General features: G+C 32.4%; 1 protein-coding gene across 1 annotated transcript; it reads left to right on the top strand.

Annotated features, from left to right (window-relative positions):
• The first annotated feature begins 211 nt into the window (after window positions 1-211).
• LOC107450494 (fatty-acid amide hydrolase 2-like) lies at window positions 212-20,030 on the top strand. Its single transcript, XM_016066302.4, has 7 exons — window positions 212-391; window positions 7,717-7,936; window positions 10,458-10,667; window positions 13,324-13,443; window positions 13,557-13,717; window positions 15,968-16,060; window positions 18,325-20,030. The coding sequence occupies exons 1-7, from the start codon at window positions 224-226 to the stop codon at window positions 18,910-18,912; spliced, it is 1,560 nt and encodes a 519-aa protein (XP_015921788.3). The 5' UTR covers window positions 212-223; the 3' UTR covers window positions 18,913-20,030.
• The last annotated feature ends 382 nt before the right edge of the window (window positions 20,031-20,412 follow it).

The following is a 20,412-nucleotide window of genomic DNA, read 5'->3' as shown; positions in this document are numbered from 1 at the left end:
GAATTAGCAAAAGTATTTTATTTATTTATTCATTTTATTTATTTATTTATTTATTTATTTATTTATTTATTTATTTATTTATTGAATTTCTAAAAAATTATGCAACTATGCTCTAACGCTGTAAGTTTCTGTGTTCAAGAACATTTCAAATCATGCATAATTTAAAATGTTGTTTTAATGTAATTTTTTCTATAATTTATTTTTTTAGGTGCTAGCCTCAACTATGGAGTTTATTAGAATTTTCTTATATTTCACTCAACCGTATTCGGACTATGTAATATCATTCCTTTACCGAATCTTCTGGGTAAAAACAAGACCCGTACCACCAATTGAAAATAAATTGCTTTTATTGTCTGCAACAGAATTGGCAGAGAAAATTCGCTCGAAACAGGTAATCCATGTTTTTTTTTTTCAAAAAAAAAAGGTCTCTTAAAGAGTAAAATAATTATTTTAATTAAATTGGCAAATAAGTAAAAAAGGTGAGTCATTTGGTAAAAATATAAACCTGTAATCCGACGTAATCCAGTCGACGATAACATCTTTAACTTTTTTTAATCATACAGCTGCCATTAATAACATGAAAGAATTAATATTTTTCAAACTTATGTAATTAACACTAAAAAATGAATTTTGAGAATAAATATAACTGCACTCTTAACTGTTAACTCATAGTATTGGGTGAACCTCCAAGAACAGTTAAAAGAATAAGAGTATTACCTAAGTAATTAAATTCATTTTCCAAATTATGCACAAGCGTGATAGAACCAGAATTCATACAAAAGTTTAAAAAAAATGATCCTAACAGGATGCCACACAAGTTCAAAATCCTATTTTTTTAAAGAGATTATTTAATTTTTTTTAAAATAAAACAAGACGATGCAGTTTATAACTCATAACATCATTAAAATAAATGTCAAATCAAGGTGCAGAGAAAAGATACTTTGCAAAAATATTGGAGATTGATCGTTCTCTGGTCCAAGTTGTGGATGAATGGATGGGTCCGCCCTATAAACGGGCTGTAACGTGTGCGTGGCTAAAGTCGTACTGTTGGCCATAGGTGGCGCCACTGAAAAACATGAAAGTCACCCACTGCCCAGGCTTGTTGATATTGGCAAGTGGCATTAGTAACAACACAGCGTGTTTCTTACATATTTTTAAATACTTCTATCTATTTCTATTCTGTCATATAATAAATTCTACTATGAACAAAGAAAAGAAAGAAAATTGCATTAATAACGCGTTTTCGTATTTATTCTTCCGTTAATTTAAGAGAATTAAGGATGCTAGACATCGATGTTAATACGCCTTATGTTCAGTACTGAAATAAGTATAAAAATAATGAGAAATTAAAATATTTAAGATAAATCATAATTTACTTTTCAAAATGTTCTTTTGACGTCAAAAACACACGACTTTCTTAAAGAATTAAAAACTAAGCATTTCATTGTAAAATAAATAATGAGACGATTACTAAGAACTTCATAAGTTCAATTAAAAATAATAGTAGAAAACTATAAAATCATCTAACTAGTAATCTATAGTAGCTAAGCTTTTAGACGTAGCATGGCGCTAAAAACATTATGGTCGGAGTTGGATAAAGACATAGCGTCACCTTTTTGTCTTCTCCAGCATTACAGTGGAAACTTTATGTATTTCTTTGTGATATTAATCTATTTTCGCAAGATTGAAATCGTTGTGGTGTTGCACAATCAGTGTTGCCATTATATATACCTTGTATTTTACATGTTTTTTTCTTTTTTAACAAAAGAAAAAAATAAGAAAATACGGAAAGAGTATACAAAAGAGAAAATTTCATTTTCTATACATTGCAAAATTATAAAAAATCTGTTTTTTTTTAAATAAACGTTATTTATATATAATTTAACAATCACTATATGTAATTAATAAATAAATTAAGTGTTGTCAATTTAGTAACATAAAAATTGAAATTTTTTTAATCAAGCTGGAGCGATTCCATTTCATTTAAAATACTAGGAGGCTCCGCCCCCTGCTCGCTAACGCTTGCCAACCCCCGAGAATTGCTAAGCAATCCCATGTGGTTCACGCCGTGAACCATGGCTCGCTGCGCTCGCTCGCCAATGAAGACAGTGTTCTAGCACAAAGACATAGTATATTATCATCAAAGACATAGTATTTTATCATCAAAGACATAGTATTGTACTTATGTAGAAGAATTCTATCAATGTTCTTATTGGCTTTTAAAAAAGTATGTCAGCTATTTAGATTGTACATGGTGAAAAAATCAAAACATTAGCTAAATGAGAAACATATTAGCAGAATAAATTATCAAATATTGCAGTTACTCACTTAAATTCAACTAAATGTGTATAATAAATTAGTTAATGCTAGAAATTCTGAAAGTTTTAGAAAAAAAATTTATTATTTAAAAATATAAACTTTAAACCCTAACTTTTCCTTGTGAGATAATAACCCTCAAAAAGTCAAGAACACTAAAATTTGTTTTATCGCCAAATGAAATATTTTTTGGTGATCAGCATTATTGAAACCAATTTCTATATTAATTGACATTTGTGATAAAGTACATAACATTTTAGAACAAAATAAGGATGTTTTACATACAAAATGCATGGCAGTTAGCAGTACCCGAGAAATACCACCTGGAGGTCGCCATGCTGCATTTCTAATCGGGGAGTTTTGATTTTGGCAGTTCCCTTTGCCTACTGCCAATAGAAGCTTCACTAACATTTTGCATTTTAAAGAGCGAAAATTCAATGCATAAATAAACGCGAAATATAAAAAAATTCAATGCATTCAACACAAACACTTAGACGTTTAGGTAGCTCCCAGTAGAAAAATATCAATTCAACAGTGGACTTTTAAAGCATTCTCACTTCAATTAATTAATTAAGTCCTAATTGAGTTTAAATTAAATATTATCATGTTTTTAGGGCATGAATCTGAATTGAACAACCTGATAATGCTCACTCTGCTTATTGTTTCCGTATTTAAAAGCGCTATATGTTGAGCCACCTCATGTGACATTTGCCATGTGACATTTTTAGCAGCAATCATTGGTCGATTTTCTAACGTTACCATTCGGGGAGTTGTAATGAGGCTTTTTTTTGGTGCCGTGTAAGAGAAATATATATATAGATTTTGTCACATATATTCTGTCCAATTGTTAGCTTTAAAAGTGGTTTTAATTTAGTTAACTAAACAATTTAATAATCTAATTTCGAAAGAAAAAAAACTTATCATCGCTCAAAGATTTGGTCAGGAAATTTTTAGACTATGAAATTGACTTCAATGAAAATGATAGATAGAAATTTTTTTTTAAAAATCGGGCAATCTTAGATAGCTGATATGACTGTGGTATCATTTTATTTTACTAATTTTGCTGGTATATGTCTTTCAGTTTCCTGCATCATTTTGTAGTGCTGATCAGTATTGATTCATTAACTACACTGGCAAACAATATTTTTTTCGTTCATAAGATTTTTTAACAGATTTTAGACACTTTCATATTGATGATTTCAAATCTGCAATCGATTTTTCTAAACAAGCTACAGTTCTTACGTAATTTAATAATCTAGTCCAGACTACGATTTTCTAAAATTTACTGTGTTACTATTAAGTGTCCCCACTTCTCTTGTTTGCGGGGTATGGCAGGAAGAAGGTGAATATACATTTCAGCTTATTATAAGATAAGTTATGTTCACTGTTTTTCGTGTTTTGTTCTTTTTTTAATTTTTTTTTCAAAGGACATGGCAAGTATATATGTATGTATATAAGTTATACATTCTTTATAAACTATTACATTCAACCAAAAAATAAATTTATCTGAAAATACCTAATTTCAAATTTGAAATCACCACACCTGAATTAGTTTCGATAAAATACTTGCAAATATACAACAATTTCTTTCCCGGTGTTATTTACTTTTTTCACTTCAAATTTTCAGATAGTAAAATCCAAATTTTTCTGAATTAATCTAAAATTATCATCTAAAATATATTTAAAGTACTTTAAAGTTGCACTTTAAATGTACTTTAGATATTCTTTAAAGTATATTTAAATTATAATCTAAAATTAAAATCTAAGCAGAAATTTGTTCACCTTATCTTCGAATTTTTCACCCATGTAGAAAACCACTGTCCTAATAAAATTAATTTTAATATTTTTATAAAAAGGAAATATTAAATTAACAAACCTTGTTTCTTTAATACTGATTACAAAGAAGAGAAACTTCAAATCAAACGACTATACATTTTAACTTGCATTCGGACATTTCGTTTTATTTCTTTAGTTTTCTATTTAAGGATAATATATTTATTTTTAACTCAACCTTGAATGAAAAAGTAATTAAAACAGGCATTCGTTATATAATTCATTTTTTTTAAGTGTCTGTATGTCCATAACCTTGGTGGGTCTGGTTATTTTATCTTTTCCATTTTTCGTTTTCGTTCTTAATTTAGAATTCCTCTTATATAATTTTACTTAGCAAAAAATAGTACCATATTTTGCTTCATGCACTTTTTAGAGTCAGGTTAAAATATTATTATTCTTTTTTCTCTGTTTAAAACATATTCAGCTAATGAAATAATCCATTATATAGGTTTTAAACTACTTAGGATTTTATTTTTATTTTTTCATAATTGTTTATACGTTGAACAGCGCAAGTTTTGGTATACGTGGAATAATTATCGACCGATGAAATCTTAAGAAACAAAATATCATGGATTTTTATTCTAAAGGCAAAATGACTCAGACACTGAGATAATGAATCAAATTAATCTTCTTTACAATTATGGAATTTTTAGACGATTTCCTAATACAGAATTAGTCCAAGAGGGGTTTTTCTCACATAATATTTTGCATATACTGGATTCTATTTACATGTACAATATTTTTGGCATGTGCAAGCAACGAACTGAAACAATATCGAACTTTTTGGTAGAAATCTATAATTTAAATGCATTTTTTTAGCATTTATGAATATTTAGAGAGCAACTAGAGTGTTTTTTATGGAATATTTAAATGATACTCTGAACTTTAAATACTGCAAGGGTACGATTTCGAGATGAGTAAATGCTGAAAAATAATCGGATTTATGTTTTTTATTATTTGAATGAAACCCAAAACTAAAATTTAAGGTTTAAAAAGTTGTTAAGTTTGTAGTAATCCATTTTTCGCTTTGTTACACGAAATCCTCTCTCCAACCATGCTAAAGATTTTGCTGATCGATGTTGCCACTTTTTAAACATGATTGCTCTTTTTTTTAAATTTTAGCACGGTTTCTGAATACGGATTTAAGATTAGTCTAAGAATGTGCTAATGCTAACCTAAACTAGCAATGTTCCTGTATATGGGACTTAACCTCCCAACATTAAAATATCAAAGGACCGCCGCGGCTTTGGGTGTTCAACTCGTAGTGTGTCTACTACTGCAAAATTACAATTACAATTCACTAGTATATTAGACATGTTAACTCATTTTTTATGTTGGGGTGCCTTTTCATAGATGAATGTTGACATTGTCCATGTGACTCTCTCCACATTGGTGACCCGGACGAGATCTGACCTCACCTTCTTTATTCAGAAACGCCTTCTTTGATTTGAACACGCCTATTTCGATGGATGGTCCACATTGAACATTTGACTTGCTACTTGAGACTGCGACATTGTCTACCTTCTCACTCTGTTGATACTCATTCTCAAACACAAAACCTGTATGCACTCGACTGCTAATGCCAACACAGGAGTGACCACGACCGTGAACTTAAAACAGCTCTCACGATCAGCACTCAAAAGTGCGGTTACATTAAGACTGCTCTCCCGGCTTCTCACAAAACAGCAATGAATTAACTAATGATATTCGAAAAATTACGATTCATTAGTATGTAAGACATGTTAACACAATTCTGTGTCGGGGTACCTTTTCATCGATGAATGTTGGCATTATCGATGTGACTCTCCCCACTAACTTAATATTTTTTCCCCCAATGAGCTGCACAATCGGTCTTTCTGATGAGCAGACCTAGTGCGTTCTTCAGAGGTGGTATCCACTCCTTCAGGACCACCACAATGGGTGAGATACCGTTGTTCATGTTAATTTGGACGTCTAGTTTCTGCCACACTAGATGGCAGCACCGAGACTCTATTTGGATGCTAAAAAGGCACGAGGAATTTAATTTTGCCGGAAATGCCAAGAGCCAATGAGGCACTCCAGGGATCTTTTACATGCCGCATAATCATACGACATGGCCGCTGAGGATTTTCTGCATCCCGAAAATCCGGTGTCTGGACCGGGGATCGTACCCTCAGACTTGGGCTCAGAAGGCCTACACTAACTTAATATTACTTTTTGATTTACTGCACTAAAATTATACAACTTCGAAACTTGAAATTGATGTATTGATTTAGAAACTTAATGTGTAGAAAAAAGTACAAGAATAAGAAAAGTAACAAGCAATAATTAATAAGTAAAATATGAGCTTTTAAGTTTGAAGTAAAAAAATACCACGTGAACCGTTCTGCAGTTCGTAAAAATGCAATTACAATGCTGACTTGCTGAAAAGGCTGTATTTTTTTAGTAATTTAATGGCAGTTTGTTTTCGAAATTCTAATTCATTTTAAAGTTATTGCAATTCTAATTGCTTTTTATCGCTTTTTTTTACTTAATAACTATTTATCCACTGTTGTAGAAAATTTCAACTCTTTCGCGTTCTTCATTTTATAAGCTTGTTCTTGAAATAATGTCAAAAGTAAGAAAAAAATGAATAAATATAATAAAAAATTTATAAATGTTATAAAAATAAGAGAGTGAAAGATATGATGCTGAGAGATTATCTTGCCAGATAAAAATCTTTTATGTTGTTAAAAAAAATTAACAATATAAAAGGCTCCTAAAGGAAAAATATCTTTTCAAATTTCTAACTGTTACATGATATATGGTTTTCTTTCTTTCTTTCTTTCTTTCTTTTTTTTTAATTTCCAATGCCCACCTGTGTAAACATTTCGTCTATTCAGGCATTTACAGGGCAGATTTGCTGACCACTCTTTCAGAGGCACCATATTAGGTGGGACAACCTTGCTTCCATAGTAAGAACAGATAGTAGAGAAAATGAAGGAGCATCCATGCCTTGCTCGGGATTCGAACCCAGAATCTTTACGATGAAAAACCAGTTTTCTGACCCCTACACAATCCGGTAGGCCGATATAAGGGTATTTTATTTATTTCGCTGACAGGTAAAAATACTTCTTATTTAATCCTTTAATTGTGCAGCACATTCTGCAATCCTTAGATTAAATTTTTTCAGATACTGCTGACATTTTTTTTAATCCAGGCACTCTTTCATTTCGACACGATTAACATGTTAACAAAATATACTTATATAAAGTGATATTTTCACGGGGGAAATTTTTTTTTCTGTTGTAAGATATTTCGTTTAACGCAAAAAACTTTATTCCCCAATATTGTATACATTATAAACAAAAAGACATTTTTTAATCGATTTTTAAGGGGAAAAAACAACGATGGAGGGGAACCAAACGCAGGGGTTTGTGAGCTCAGTGAATATGGTTCGGAAACTCCCATACTATAAAAAAAAGAGAAAAAAACACTTTGTGGTCCCAAGTGTTTCCGATTTTCTTTATGCTCCTGTGGTAAATAGAGAAATTCCATATATTTCTTTGTTTTTTTTTTTTATCTTGTTACTAATACTTGTCTCTATAGGTCAAATGTGAGGATGTCATGCGTGCATACGTAGATAGATGCCGTAAAGTGCAGCCCTACATTAACGCCGTTACTGACGCTCGGTATGAAGATGCTTTAGAAGAGTCGAGACTGGTTGATCGCTTTTTAGCTAGAGGAGATAAAACGCCAGAAGAAATTGAAAAAGACACGCCACTTTTAGGCGTTCCTTTTTCTTGCAAGGAAGCCATAGGAGTCAAAGGTATTTTAGTTTTAGGTTACCCTTTTCCAGTTAAAATGGATTCGGCAGATGTTGTTGGAACTTAGTATATCCGTTTATATGGACCTTGAAAAAAAATTTGTAATTAGAAATTTTGACTACCAGGTGGGAAAAGTGCTGAGAGGAAAAAACCCTAGTCGGAGCAGTCAAACTATCTTAATTCATATATTATATTCTTAATTTTATATTATATTATACTAATCTTAGCAACTTAGTGAAGTGATTATGCCTAACAATGTAATTTAAGTTGGATTTCATTGGATGCTTAGAAGAGGCGTCAAGCGTGTGTTCAGAAGCCGATTGGCTTTTGAATCGACAAATGCCGCGATTTACCTACGATGACGTTACTAGCAGATATTCAGTTGCAGAGAGCTCAACTGTAGCCGGAAAGATTTCTCAAATGATTGCTGCGATATGACGTGTTCAAAGTAACGTGTTCACATATCCAACTCTTCAATAGCATAATACGCTCTCTTCTGTAATGACAGAATGCAGAATTATTTTATGGTGTTGAGCACTGACTTTTCAATGCACTCCAAATTGCACTAATATCATATTCCGTACACGTAAACGCTATCTGTTGTTGGAACTGTGAACTATTTTTATTGCAGATGTTTTTTCGTGGTCCATGTAATGTATGTACTACTTTTCATGCACATCTGTCCAATAGAACAGAACTCTGTGTTGGTCTAAATTGGGTAAGAAACGACGAGTGATTTTTATAAATACAATTATGGAACACTAACACAATGATAGCCGATCAAACTACACATCCTAATGAAAGTTTTATGTAAATTTTTAACGCACGTAAATAATTGTTCGTAAAGGATTTTTTCGCACATACATTCATCAAATATAATAAGCATTTTAATTATTGTCAGAAATAAAGCTATGAAATCCTTCCCATTAAGGAAAGAAAACGACAGAACATTTTGAAGAAGATAAAAATCAAAACACAATAAAAATTAAATTAAAGGAATTTGATCAATATGAAGATAAATAACAATTATGTTCAGAAGAGCAATTATGTGGAAAAACACCTTGATTTCTATTTAGGCAATAAGATGTTTTTATGACATTATTAACCAAAGTACTTCAATCGATTAAAATGATAATAATAAAGGAAAAATTTTTTTCGTCTGATGAAATTCTAAGACATTCGAAGAACATTGGTATTTTGAAATTGTTATTAAGTTCACATGCTAGTCTCTGCACAAGGGAAACGCACATAAAGATATAAAAAAACATTTTAATTTGAAATAATATAATAATTTTAAAACTGCCCGTTTCCAATAGGCTTAAAAAGAGAAACTAAGTCATCGAAATATTGACTCTCCATAAAAGATTGAAAATATTTGCTGGCACTATTTCGAAAACAATTTCGACTTGAATGGCATAAGGCACAGAGCTCCAGAAGATTGGAGCTCCCTATAACTACTCAGAAAACGATTAACTAATGATAAAATCAATTTGTCGATACAAATCGGAAACTGATACGGATTTCGATTGACCATACATTTACTTTCGATTTATTTATTGATTTACATCAATAGAATTATCACCTTCTGGTGATAATTTGTCAATAAATTTTGCCTTTAGAGATCAGAAACGATTAAAACGATCAACGATAGAAACGCAATCAGGCACCGAGCTACAGTTGAAACTTGAGCTTTCTATACAATCGATAGGGGTCGAAATTTCGTTTTCAAGATTCCATCGTCACACACCTGAAAGCAGATTAATAAACAAGCTAAAAAATTTTTAGTCGCTTTTAATGTCAGAAAAGATATTAAATATTTACCCTTAAGAGCTACCCTCCTTATTGTATATCTAATTGCATTATCCAGTGTGTCCCTGAATTATTGGATCAAACTTTAAGGGGAGGTAGGGGACATGACAAGGATTCAAAACTACATAGCAACCCATAGTCCGAAACGTCTTGTGAAAGTAGTATGACAGGTACAAGAAACTAAAAGACGCAAGACTGAGATCATCTGAAATATTTATTGGTCAAAGATATCACATTTGCTGTAGTAGATGACACATGAAAATGTCATAAAAGATGGTAAAATTTCCACCATTGCTAGAGATGGATGCTTTACACCGTCGGATCATGAATTGGCGGAGTAGCCGTTGGATGTCCGCAGCAGTACAGACGATTCTTGGCAACAGATCCATTTCGTAATCCACAGGTGTTGAGTGCACACCACTTCAAAGAAAGAAATTCATGCTACTAAAATCAGAAGAGCGTGGTCTACCATGCCCAATCCATCTTGTGATCAACATCATTTAGCGTCGAACGAAGACGTTTATGATCATGAGTCACAATGCAAACCTGAATCCTTGTGATGTTCCCTACCTCCCTTTTAAGTTAGTCCAAAAAATCCTGGGACACCCTGTATGCTAAGGTAATCTTGCCCCGTGGACAGTAGGTTATTGAAAATACTTTCAAATCTCTAGAGATCAAACGCATCACGTGCTCTTTGTTTCGTTCTAAAACTAGGTTTGGCGCAGACATCTGGAATTTATGCAGCTAAAGGAAGAGTTGCCGACAAAGATTCTGATGCAACTGCCTATTGCAGAGCTGCTGGAGCTATACCTGTTACAGTAACAAATGTGCCTGAGATGTGCATGTGGTGGGACACCTCAAATCTGATTTTCGGAATAACTAAAAATCCTTTTGACAACTCAAGAGCAGTTGGAGGCAGCACGGGTAATGGTATTTTCTAATACAATTATCCAGTTTAATTTGAATACTGTTTATAATAAGTACACAAGCACAATGCATAATGTTGAGTAGACATTTGAATATCAAATTTATAGCATCAATTAATTGATTTCATAAATATTTCTTTTTCCGAGAATGCATATTTTAAAATAGCTGGTGTGATTGTGTTCTTGGTGTTCTACCCAGGTATTTCGGGTTTTTCATATTATATTTCTGTCTCAGAAAATTGGGAGCAAGGTATGTGATTTTTCTGGGAGTTCCGCTTATTTCATGACCATCGGATTCTTCCGCCTATTAAATTCTTTTGGTGCGGCGGATTTTTGCCATTTTGCATATTTGGAACCACGCTGGAATCCGCTAATATTACCCACGCAATTTTAATATCAAAGATCTATTTTTGTATTTGTGTGATTGAAAAGTTACACACTGCGATTCGTATTAACGGGATTTAAAAATCGCACATCGCGATTCGTAATCACGCCATTTGAAATTCCAACTTTGCGATCTCCATTTACGCGTTTTTAAAATACATTTTCTTGATTCATATTCCCGCGATTTTTAAATCCAAAATCAATTCTTGTAAAAACTGAGATTTTTCATGAATTCTCGTTAATATAAAGATGTGATATTCCTTATTGGTAGGTAATTTAATAATAAATCTTATTTCAAAAAATTTTGTAAAATATTAGACATGTATGGTATATTAATTGATATCTTTATCGATTTTCATCGCATAAAATTTTCAGGAATTTTTACTCTGTGTCACTATTACCCCTGAAATAAGTTTATCTCAAATTTCAAAGTACATTTAACGATAGTAAAGCTGTACAACAGTACATTGGAATAGTTATGGGCTTGATCGCATTTTCAAAGTTAAGGTATATGACTATGTGAAACCGCGGCAATTTTGATGAAAATTGTATTTATTTATTTTTTTATCATCTACATTTGAACTTAGTTTAATAGTTTTCCAGAACACTTTAAATTTTTTATCACCGATTTTTAGAAAAAGAAATGGTAGTTTTTTCTTTTACTTTCAGACAAAATCAAAACCAGATATAAACTTCGGAAAACGAAACAGAAATGTTTTTTGTTAAGCTTTGAGTATTATAACATTTTTTTTAGTTTGAATAAATTATAATTTTAAGGCAAAGAAAATTCTTCTTCAGAAATTAATTTTAAAATTTTAATTTTTTTTGTACTCAAAAATTTTTTACATTTTAGAATTTCCTTGCATTTTAAGTGCATTTTCTGAAGAATGTTGATTTTAAAAAAATTCTTCATAAAAATTCTAATACACATTACAAAAACAGTTTATAACGGAATTCTTTGAAATTTTGCATACAAACTTTGCATAATGTTAGAAATGCATTCTGAACGCTAAGGTCTAAGTGTGAATATATTATTTTTATCAAGTTTTAGGGAAGCACGTTTAGAAATTTTATTTAAAAATACGGTATTATTAACGTTATATTTAGTTCTAATTCATTGCTTCTTGAAATTTTTTTCAAGATTTTAGTTTAAAATACAAGAAATCACGTAAGTAATCGCAAAAAAATTATTTTGATATTAATGCATTACAATTTGTTGTTAAGCTGCTAACATGACTTAAAAAATTTATAGTTTTTAAGATCAAATCTCCCTTTTTTTGAGAAAAATTTTATGAAATTTTAATTTGAGAACCAAACACACAATTAAAATTATAATTAAGCCTTTTTGTAAAAGAAAAATAATTAATATCCAACTAAGAAAAGTCATTTGGATATTTTAAATATATTTCAAGCGTTAAAAATATTTTGAAGCAAAAAATGCATTTTAAGATAACGGCAGATTGCTGGAAAATCACTCTAATGGTGTGTAGAATAAATTAAATTTTCATCATTTAACACGTTGAGCGCCGCGTCAACCACCGGTGGCTCACACTGAAATTACATTTAGGCTGCGTCAACTACCGGTGGCTGACACTGAAATTACATTTAGGCTGCGTCTGCCACCGCTTGCTGACACTGACCTTTCACTTGGCGGCGAAAAACAGCTGGCTGGCAGCGTATAACATGATACAAAACTATAAAATTTACACTCTTTTATGGAATTGCAGAAAATTTATTCAAAATTTAGTTCATTATTGTGACTCTTGGTTTAATAAATTCAATTTAGTAGATTTTTATCCACCACTATTTTTAAACAATTAGTTGGCATATATCATTCACAACTTTTTTCTCTGTTATGTCATGCTAAACCAGATAGACTTCAGATAAACTAGCAATATCTGTCTATATTTGCAAATTTAGTTTGTAGTTATTTACCGTGTGGCCTGATGAGCAAGCCATGTGTTAATGGAAAAAAATATGAAAATCTCGTAGGATTTTCTAAAACTTGTGGCACAATGATACGCAAATTTTCTAATTGTTCAGGTGAGCTTTTTCGTTTAGAATATAAATTCACTATTTTTATGTAAGAAATGAGTTTGCTTCTCTATATCATGCTGTCCTCTTACGCAAATTTAGAGAAAACTCGGAAAGTATTTATCTGAAAACAATACTTAGGAAAATATCACCTTTAAAGAAGTTATGCTTATCACTATATAAGCCCGTATTCTTCCTTTGGGATTATCCCAAACTCATTTTTAATGATGTTTCAGGAGGAGAAGCAGCCCTCTTAACTACTGCTGGAGCAGTTATAGGTATAGGCAATGATCTGGGGGGAAGTATACGCATCCCGTCATCATTTAATGGAATCTATGGGCATAAACCTTCCACTGGTAAGTATTAGAAATAAAATACATTTTACGTTAATACAACTGTTATTCAATAAAGTTACTATAGTAATATTTAACAATGTCTGATCCTTTTCTTTTAAATCGTTTCTCAACAGGGATCGTCTCTAATAAAGGGGATTTTCCTTACATTGAAGGCGAAAATGAAAAACTTGATGAATTCACTAGCACAGGCCCAATGTGTCGATACGCAAAGGACTTACATCTTCTTTTAAAAATACTCTCGAATGATGATAAACGGTTACAGCTGAATAAAGAGGTATGCATTATAGCTATAAATGAAATTTCTTTTTCTCTTTTTTTATAATTAAGCCAGTTTTTATAAAGTAGGAAACGAAAAATCATCATCATAGTTGGGCCAACAGCCCAATGTGGGGCCAATGCCTTCCTCCAAAGATTTCTCTGTAACGACTTCCTATTTATCTTTGATCTCCAATTCTTTTCATTAATTGCAAGAAAATCGGACTCCACCGATTCAGCGCATCTCAACCGCGGCCTTCCCTGCTTTTTTGTTAAAGTGGGCCTAAAAAGCATTAAAGTGGGCCTAAAAAGCAGTGTTTTTTTATTGTATTGTCATCACTCGTTTGAATTACGTGGGTCATCCAATTCAATCTATTTCTTTTTTTGTACTTAATGATATATTGTTGTTTATAAATCTTACACAAAGTTAAATCTCCTTCTCCAGTTATTGTTTTCATTTACACCACCAAGTATACTCCGCAAAATCTTTCTCTCAAATATTGCGATGCAATTTTCCTCTAGTTTTGTCATTATCCAAGCTTCCAAAGCATATGCCAAGACTGGCCTAACAAGAGTTTTGTAAATTAAGAACTTTGTTTTTCTAGAATAAAGCGTAGATTTAATAAATCTTCTCAGCCATTTGACAGATGGAGTCCATAGGCGAAAAATAACTGAATGGAAATAAGTATTGGTTTTGAAAGTTGTGGTTTTTGGCTTTTGCGGTAGTAAGAATTTTTCCCTGTTCAGGGTTGTAATATTTTGCCGACATCGTGAATGTACGAAAAGAGAGGATTTCAGAATGGAGGAAAACTTAAACATTTCTCTGCAGACAAGTAAAGTATTATTTCCTAGGTGTTTTGTGTGCAAAATCGAATGAAGCCAAAACCAATTTGATAGAACAAATAGTTTATAATTTAAGGATTTTACTATGCCTATTGTATAAAACGTACAATTTTTGAGTTACGCCTATGTTTACGAACATTTTTGAACATTTGAACATTTGTTGAACATTTTTGTCCAGTCAAGTTACTTGTTTTTTATGTATTTTACTACGCTAAATCGAATTAAACTAAAAACAAGTTTATACAGCTAATAATTGAGAAGGTAAGAGTTTTCTGGATGATACCGAAATAATTGTTTCTAAATTATGAGGATCGTATGCTCTAATGTGTTAAAGTCAAAAAGTTATAACTAATCACTTATAACTGTTATTGTTTCATTTGGTTCGGTGACCGCAAAAGATGCATGAGAAATTGAAAATACATGTTATTATCTTATGCGTTTTTTGTACTGAAAAATAATATCTTCCAGGAAAATGAGACATTATTTCCTAGTGCAAAAATGCATATAAAAATATTTTCTCCCTTTTTTGGTTAAAAGGTTTTGAGTTTTTTTTCCATTTGAACCCATCATTCAATTGTTGTTGTTGTTTCTAATGCTACTTGCCATCCCAGCAAGCCTGCTTGGTGAAATCGAGCAAATTTTCAGTGGCGCCATGTTTTTCAGTGGCGCCATCTATGGCCAAGAATTCGACTTCTGCCACACCATACGTCGCACCCGTTTATAGGTGCGGACCCATTCATTCATCCACACATCGTAATTTTGACCTGAATCAGAGAACGACCGATCTCCAATACAGTACCCCCAGAGGTAATGATTTGATATGGGAACATAGAGGGCTTTTATGACTCGACAGATTTAACGTGCATCAGTCATTTTACTACACGGAGAGTCTTCGGTCGGCGGGGTTCGAACCCGCGAACTCTCGGACATGGGCCCAGCGCTCTACCGATCAGGCTATCCCGGTCAATTGCTGCAGAAAGCTAAAGCTCACCTCATATGATCAATTTTTTAATGATAATTTTAGTGAACCTCAACCAAAACTTTTAAAATTATGTCTTAATAAAATTTTTAAAATAAAATATAAATTCCCTCAATTATTTCCAAGTTCAGTTTTTTTTATCGACACAGGAACTGGCCTTAATATTTATTGACATCATAAAAGTATTTTATATCGGTGCATCATGTATTTGATTTTCTTTTTTAAAAATATTACCAAATGATGGCAGACGGTTATAACTAAACTGTGAGATATGCATGCGATTAAAAAACCAATGATGATAAATTGCACAGAAAAGAAGTGAAATGCAGAAAATTTGTTACAGCTCTTAAGTTTCAATATCATTCTGGCACAGCTTTCTGTAAAAATTTAAAAAAAAGGTCTTGGTCAAGGAACTAAACTGTAATTGATTCTCATATTTCATTTCAGGTGAATTTTTCGAAAGTAAAAGTTTACTACATGGAAGAGTTTCCAGGACTAGCTTTTTCTCCTACGCCGTCAATCAAGAAAGCAGTAAAGAGAGTAAGTACAGTTTCTCCTAAAAAGGGTCCCCCCTTTACAACATTCTCTAATTGTCCCATATGTCTAGTAAAAAAGCATACAATGTCATTCAATTAAGGCTAATTCTGATTTTTACGTATTTTGCCAAACATATTAACTTTTTAAGCATTCTTTTTAAACATTATTTTCCTACACAAATATAAAACTCGTTTTCCGAAAAAAATTATTCAACGCAAAGAAACAAATTATATTAATTATTTTATATTTTTAAGAATTGTGGGAAATTGGTAACTTTGAGAGCCTGCTAAAATTTAAAAGACAGATATAGTATTTTAGAAATCGGCTTTTAATAATTGACGTTTTTCCTGCATTTAATTGTATACAATATCTAAAACGAAGCTAAAGCTATTAATTTTATTTTTAAATTTAAAATATTGTTTAACTATTGCAATTATTGCAGCACGGATCAATTTAGTAGTCCGACGTAACGAACAGAAACTGCGCAGCCGATGAAAAAGAAAAAAGATGTCACTGCGTTCGGGCTACTAAGTTGCGCAGTGGTGGAAAATACGAAAGATGTCATTACGTTTGGACTACTAAAGAATCAAATTTCTTGTTTATGGTAACCCGTGCTAAGGCCTTCTGTTTTCTAGGAGGTATTGCCTTGGTTCAGGGTCTATAAGTATCAAGATTGCTCATTCAACTTGAAACCCCTTTTGGCAGGAAACGGGGTGAAAGAACCACAAACTTCAGCCCTATATCACTCTTCCTAACTTCCTTTATTCTAGGCGATAAAAATTAAAGAAAAGTAGCCAAAATTTAATTAATTTTATGAATAACTTCTAATCCCATCATTTAAGAGCCATAATTTCTTTTAACAGTGTTAATAGAGCCATGACGGCTAAGGAGATAGAGCGCTCACCACCCAATGAGGTGACCCAGGTTCGAATCCCTGGTAGATACGAATTCATCAACAAACAATATTATGAAAAACATTTTGTTTAATATTAAGTGAAGGTATAATATTTTAAAGTGAGGGACAACATTTATGGTAGCGGACTCCATAATGGTCAGTAATAAGACAGGTCGTGAACTGGGTTCGAATCCCAGCGATGGCTATTCAATACGAATTCCGAAACTGACTCGCACCGACCACAGTGCGGACTTAAAAAGCTTCAGTGGTAGACGGATCATGGGTTAGAGTCTGCTTGCCGTCAAACAAATTTTCGTGGTTTTCTTCTCAACTATTACTTACTACGGATAAGTTCCATCAAAAAGTCCTCCATGAAGGCAAATTTCTCCCAATACTTGATCCAGGAGTTCCCTTGTCTTCTGGGTTGTGTTCAAAATTACAAGTCTACGGAGTTGAGCATTAGTAGTCGTTAACCAAAAATTGGGTCGGCTGTTCAACGACTGTTATAAAATGTAAAATAAAAAAGTATGAAGAATTAGAGCCTTGGTGGTTCAAGAGATAGAGCGCTTGCCTCCCAAAGAGATAACCCGGGTTCGAAACTCAGCTATGGTTCGTAGATACGAACTCGGCACCAGACTCGCAAACACATTGCTGACGTAAGATATCCACAGTGGTAGACAGATCATGGGTTTGAGCCCCTTTGTCATCAGACTAAACAAGGGAGGGCTTTGACGTTTTCCTCTTCATGTAACGCAAATGTGATCTAGTTCCATCAAAAAGTCCTCCACGAAGGCAAATTTCTCCCGATACTTTATATAGCAGTTTCTTCGTCTTCTGGTTTGGGTTCAAAATTGCAGGACTACGAAGCTCAACATTGGTAGTCATTTACTTAAAATTGGGACGGCTGTTCAATGACGCAAGTGTAAAATGAAATAAAATTACAGTGCAAATAAAATTGAAATTTAATAAAAAGAATTACCTCAAAGTCTATTTTCTTCCTATCATTTAAAATGATACAGAAACTTTAAAATAATTGTAAGCTAATTGTCTGCATGGGGAGATTTAAGTGATTAGAGCGATTTCGCTACCATTCAGGTTATTCCGTATCAGCAATCCCGTTACCTAGAGAGTTTAGCGGTTATATGTAGTATATTTACATGTATAAGTGGTATATTAATTTACCATATTAATCATTATACTAATCTACCACCACTTTACATTAGATAAACTTTACTTTATTTTCGGGAAATCTTTATCACCCACGAAAGTAAAGAAATAAAACAGGAAATTGGTGATCACCTTCTAATAAATTTAAATAAATATAAAGTTTAAAAAAGATTATTTCATATCTTAAGCTTTTCATATCTTTCAGGCAGCAGATTTCTTCGAGGAAAGATTTGGCACTAAAGCCATTCCACTGACACTCAACGAGCTCCAAAACCCTTTCCAATTGTGGCAGAGTAAAGTTCTCGAAAAGAATTTAGAACCTTTCAAGTTAATCTTTGCAAATGAAAATGGAGAAGTTCATCTGGGATGGGAGTTCTTGAAAGTGATTTTTCGTCTTTCAAATCACACTTTGCCATGCCTGTTCTACGCCGCTATTGAAAAACGAGATAAGGACCAATTCCATTATGATTGCTTAAAACAATTTGACTCACTAAAGCAAAAGTTTTTAAACATTTTTCAAGAAGATTCAATTGTTTTGCTCCCTACACATCCGGAGCCACCGCCTTTCAGTCATTTAACAATCCCAAAATTCAATAATATTGGCTACACAGCCATATTTAATGTGTTAGGATTTCCCGTAACTAACATACCTGCAGGCATGAATGATGGTTTACCAATTGGATTACAGGCAGTCAGTGGACCTTTCAAAGACCATATAACGATTGCTGCAGCTGTAGAACTTGACAAACTATTCGGAGGATGGAGTAGTCCTTGTCCTCTTCCATCTAAATAATAAAGCTGCATTCATAAAGTTTTTCCTAATATGATAGTGATTAAAATTGTATTGATTGTTTGAAGAAATATCATTCATTAAAATAAATATTTTTAGACGTTTTTCCAAAAAATTTAATTATTTTCGTCTCTGCGCATTATGAACACTCATTGTTTACAAATTTTATATTGTTAGCTATACAAGCAATATTCAATATCCTAGGATTTATCATACTAGCACTATCAGTAATAGCTCATCCATTGCATCACAAGCAATTAGTAGGACATTTAACGACTATTTAACTATTGTTGCTGATGTAGAGTTTGTGTCAAGCTGTTAAAATAAATTGATCAATTCCTGCCTTTTTCTAATTCAAAAATTTATGTACAATCATGAAATGTAATCTAAATTGATTATGATTAATGAATAATATTATGGTTGTTTGAGGTAAGATGATACACTAAACCAAAGATATTTAAATATTGTTTTGGTGACGCATTTGTTTTGCTTCTAACGCATCCAGAACTATGAACATTTCATAAAATCCTGACACCGAAAAAAACTATAAACAACTTTCAGTGATTAATATCATAAATTTCAAACATACCTGACAAGCATACTTCTTGACAAGCATATTCGATGAGAACGAAATTGAATGCTGGCAAGGTACCTTTTAAAGACCATCCAAAGATTATTGCTGCTTAAACAACGGAGATGCTGCTCGAAAGATACGCCATTGTTTGTTTGTTTTTTAATAAAATAACTGCTGTATTATCGAATTAACTGATCTCAAATTACTTAAAATAATATTTTGGCACATACATTTATATTGTATTTAACTGTGCAATACTGTTTATATTGTATTTGATTGTACAAGACTGCTTATATTGTAGTATTTGACTGTATAAGACTGTTTATATTGTATTTGACTGTATAAGACTGTTTATATTGTATTTGACTGCATAAGACTGTTTATATTGTATTTGACTGTGTGTTATTTTATTTTATACCCGGTTCTGAACAGTCGACCCAATTCTGAGTTAAGTGATATCAGTGTTTAACTTTGTGGTCTTGGACTTTTAAACCCACCCCAAAAGGCACGAGAAGTCCTAAATAAAGTATTGAGACACTGGGACAAACTAGTCTACCTTTCTTCTAGAACTAACCTCCATTTGCGTCACATAGGAAGGAAAGCTTTGAAAACCTCCCTAAGTTAGTCCGGCGACAATAGGATTCTAACCCATGATCTGTCTACATCTGAGGATATTTTTAGATCAGCACTGTGGTCGGTGCGAGCCGGGAGTAGAATTCGTGTCAACGAACTGCGGCTGGGACCCACCAAACCACTTTTAACTGTAACTTGTGAGAACTTAATTTGTTCTATTATAGGAGCTCTAATCCTAATTAGATGGGATATATACCAAACATGTTTCCTACTGATACTTTTTTCCCTACTAGCAACTTTTTAAAGAAAGATAGATATAGTATAGATCCAAATAACTTATTCATCATTCAAAATTT

This window comes from Parasteatoda tepidariorum, chromosome 9 (assembly GCF_043381705.1).
Source record: "Parasteatoda tepidariorum isolate YZ-2023 chromosome 9, CAS_Ptep_4.0, whole genome shotgun sequence".
NCBI lineage: Eukaryota > Metazoa > Arthropoda > Arachnida > Araneae > Theridiidae > Parasteatoda > Parasteatoda tepidariorum.
This window is presented reverse-complemented; position numbering and strand designations above follow the sequence as displayed.

Bases quoted from the DNA above. Each gene is read 5' to 3' on its own strand.
- LOC107450494 (XM_016066302.4), top strand. From the start codon at position 224: ATGGAGTTTATTAGAATTTTCTTATATTTCACTCAACCGTATTCGGAC. The intron at 7,937-10,457 runs GTATTTTAGTTT...TTCTAAAACTAG, and splicing joins GGAAGCCATAGGAGTCAAAG to GTTTGGCGCAGACATCTGGA. The intron at 16,061-18,324 runs GTAAGTACAGTT...CATATCTTTCAG, and splicing joins TCAAGAAAGCAGTAAAGAGA to GCAGCAGATTTCTTCGAGGA.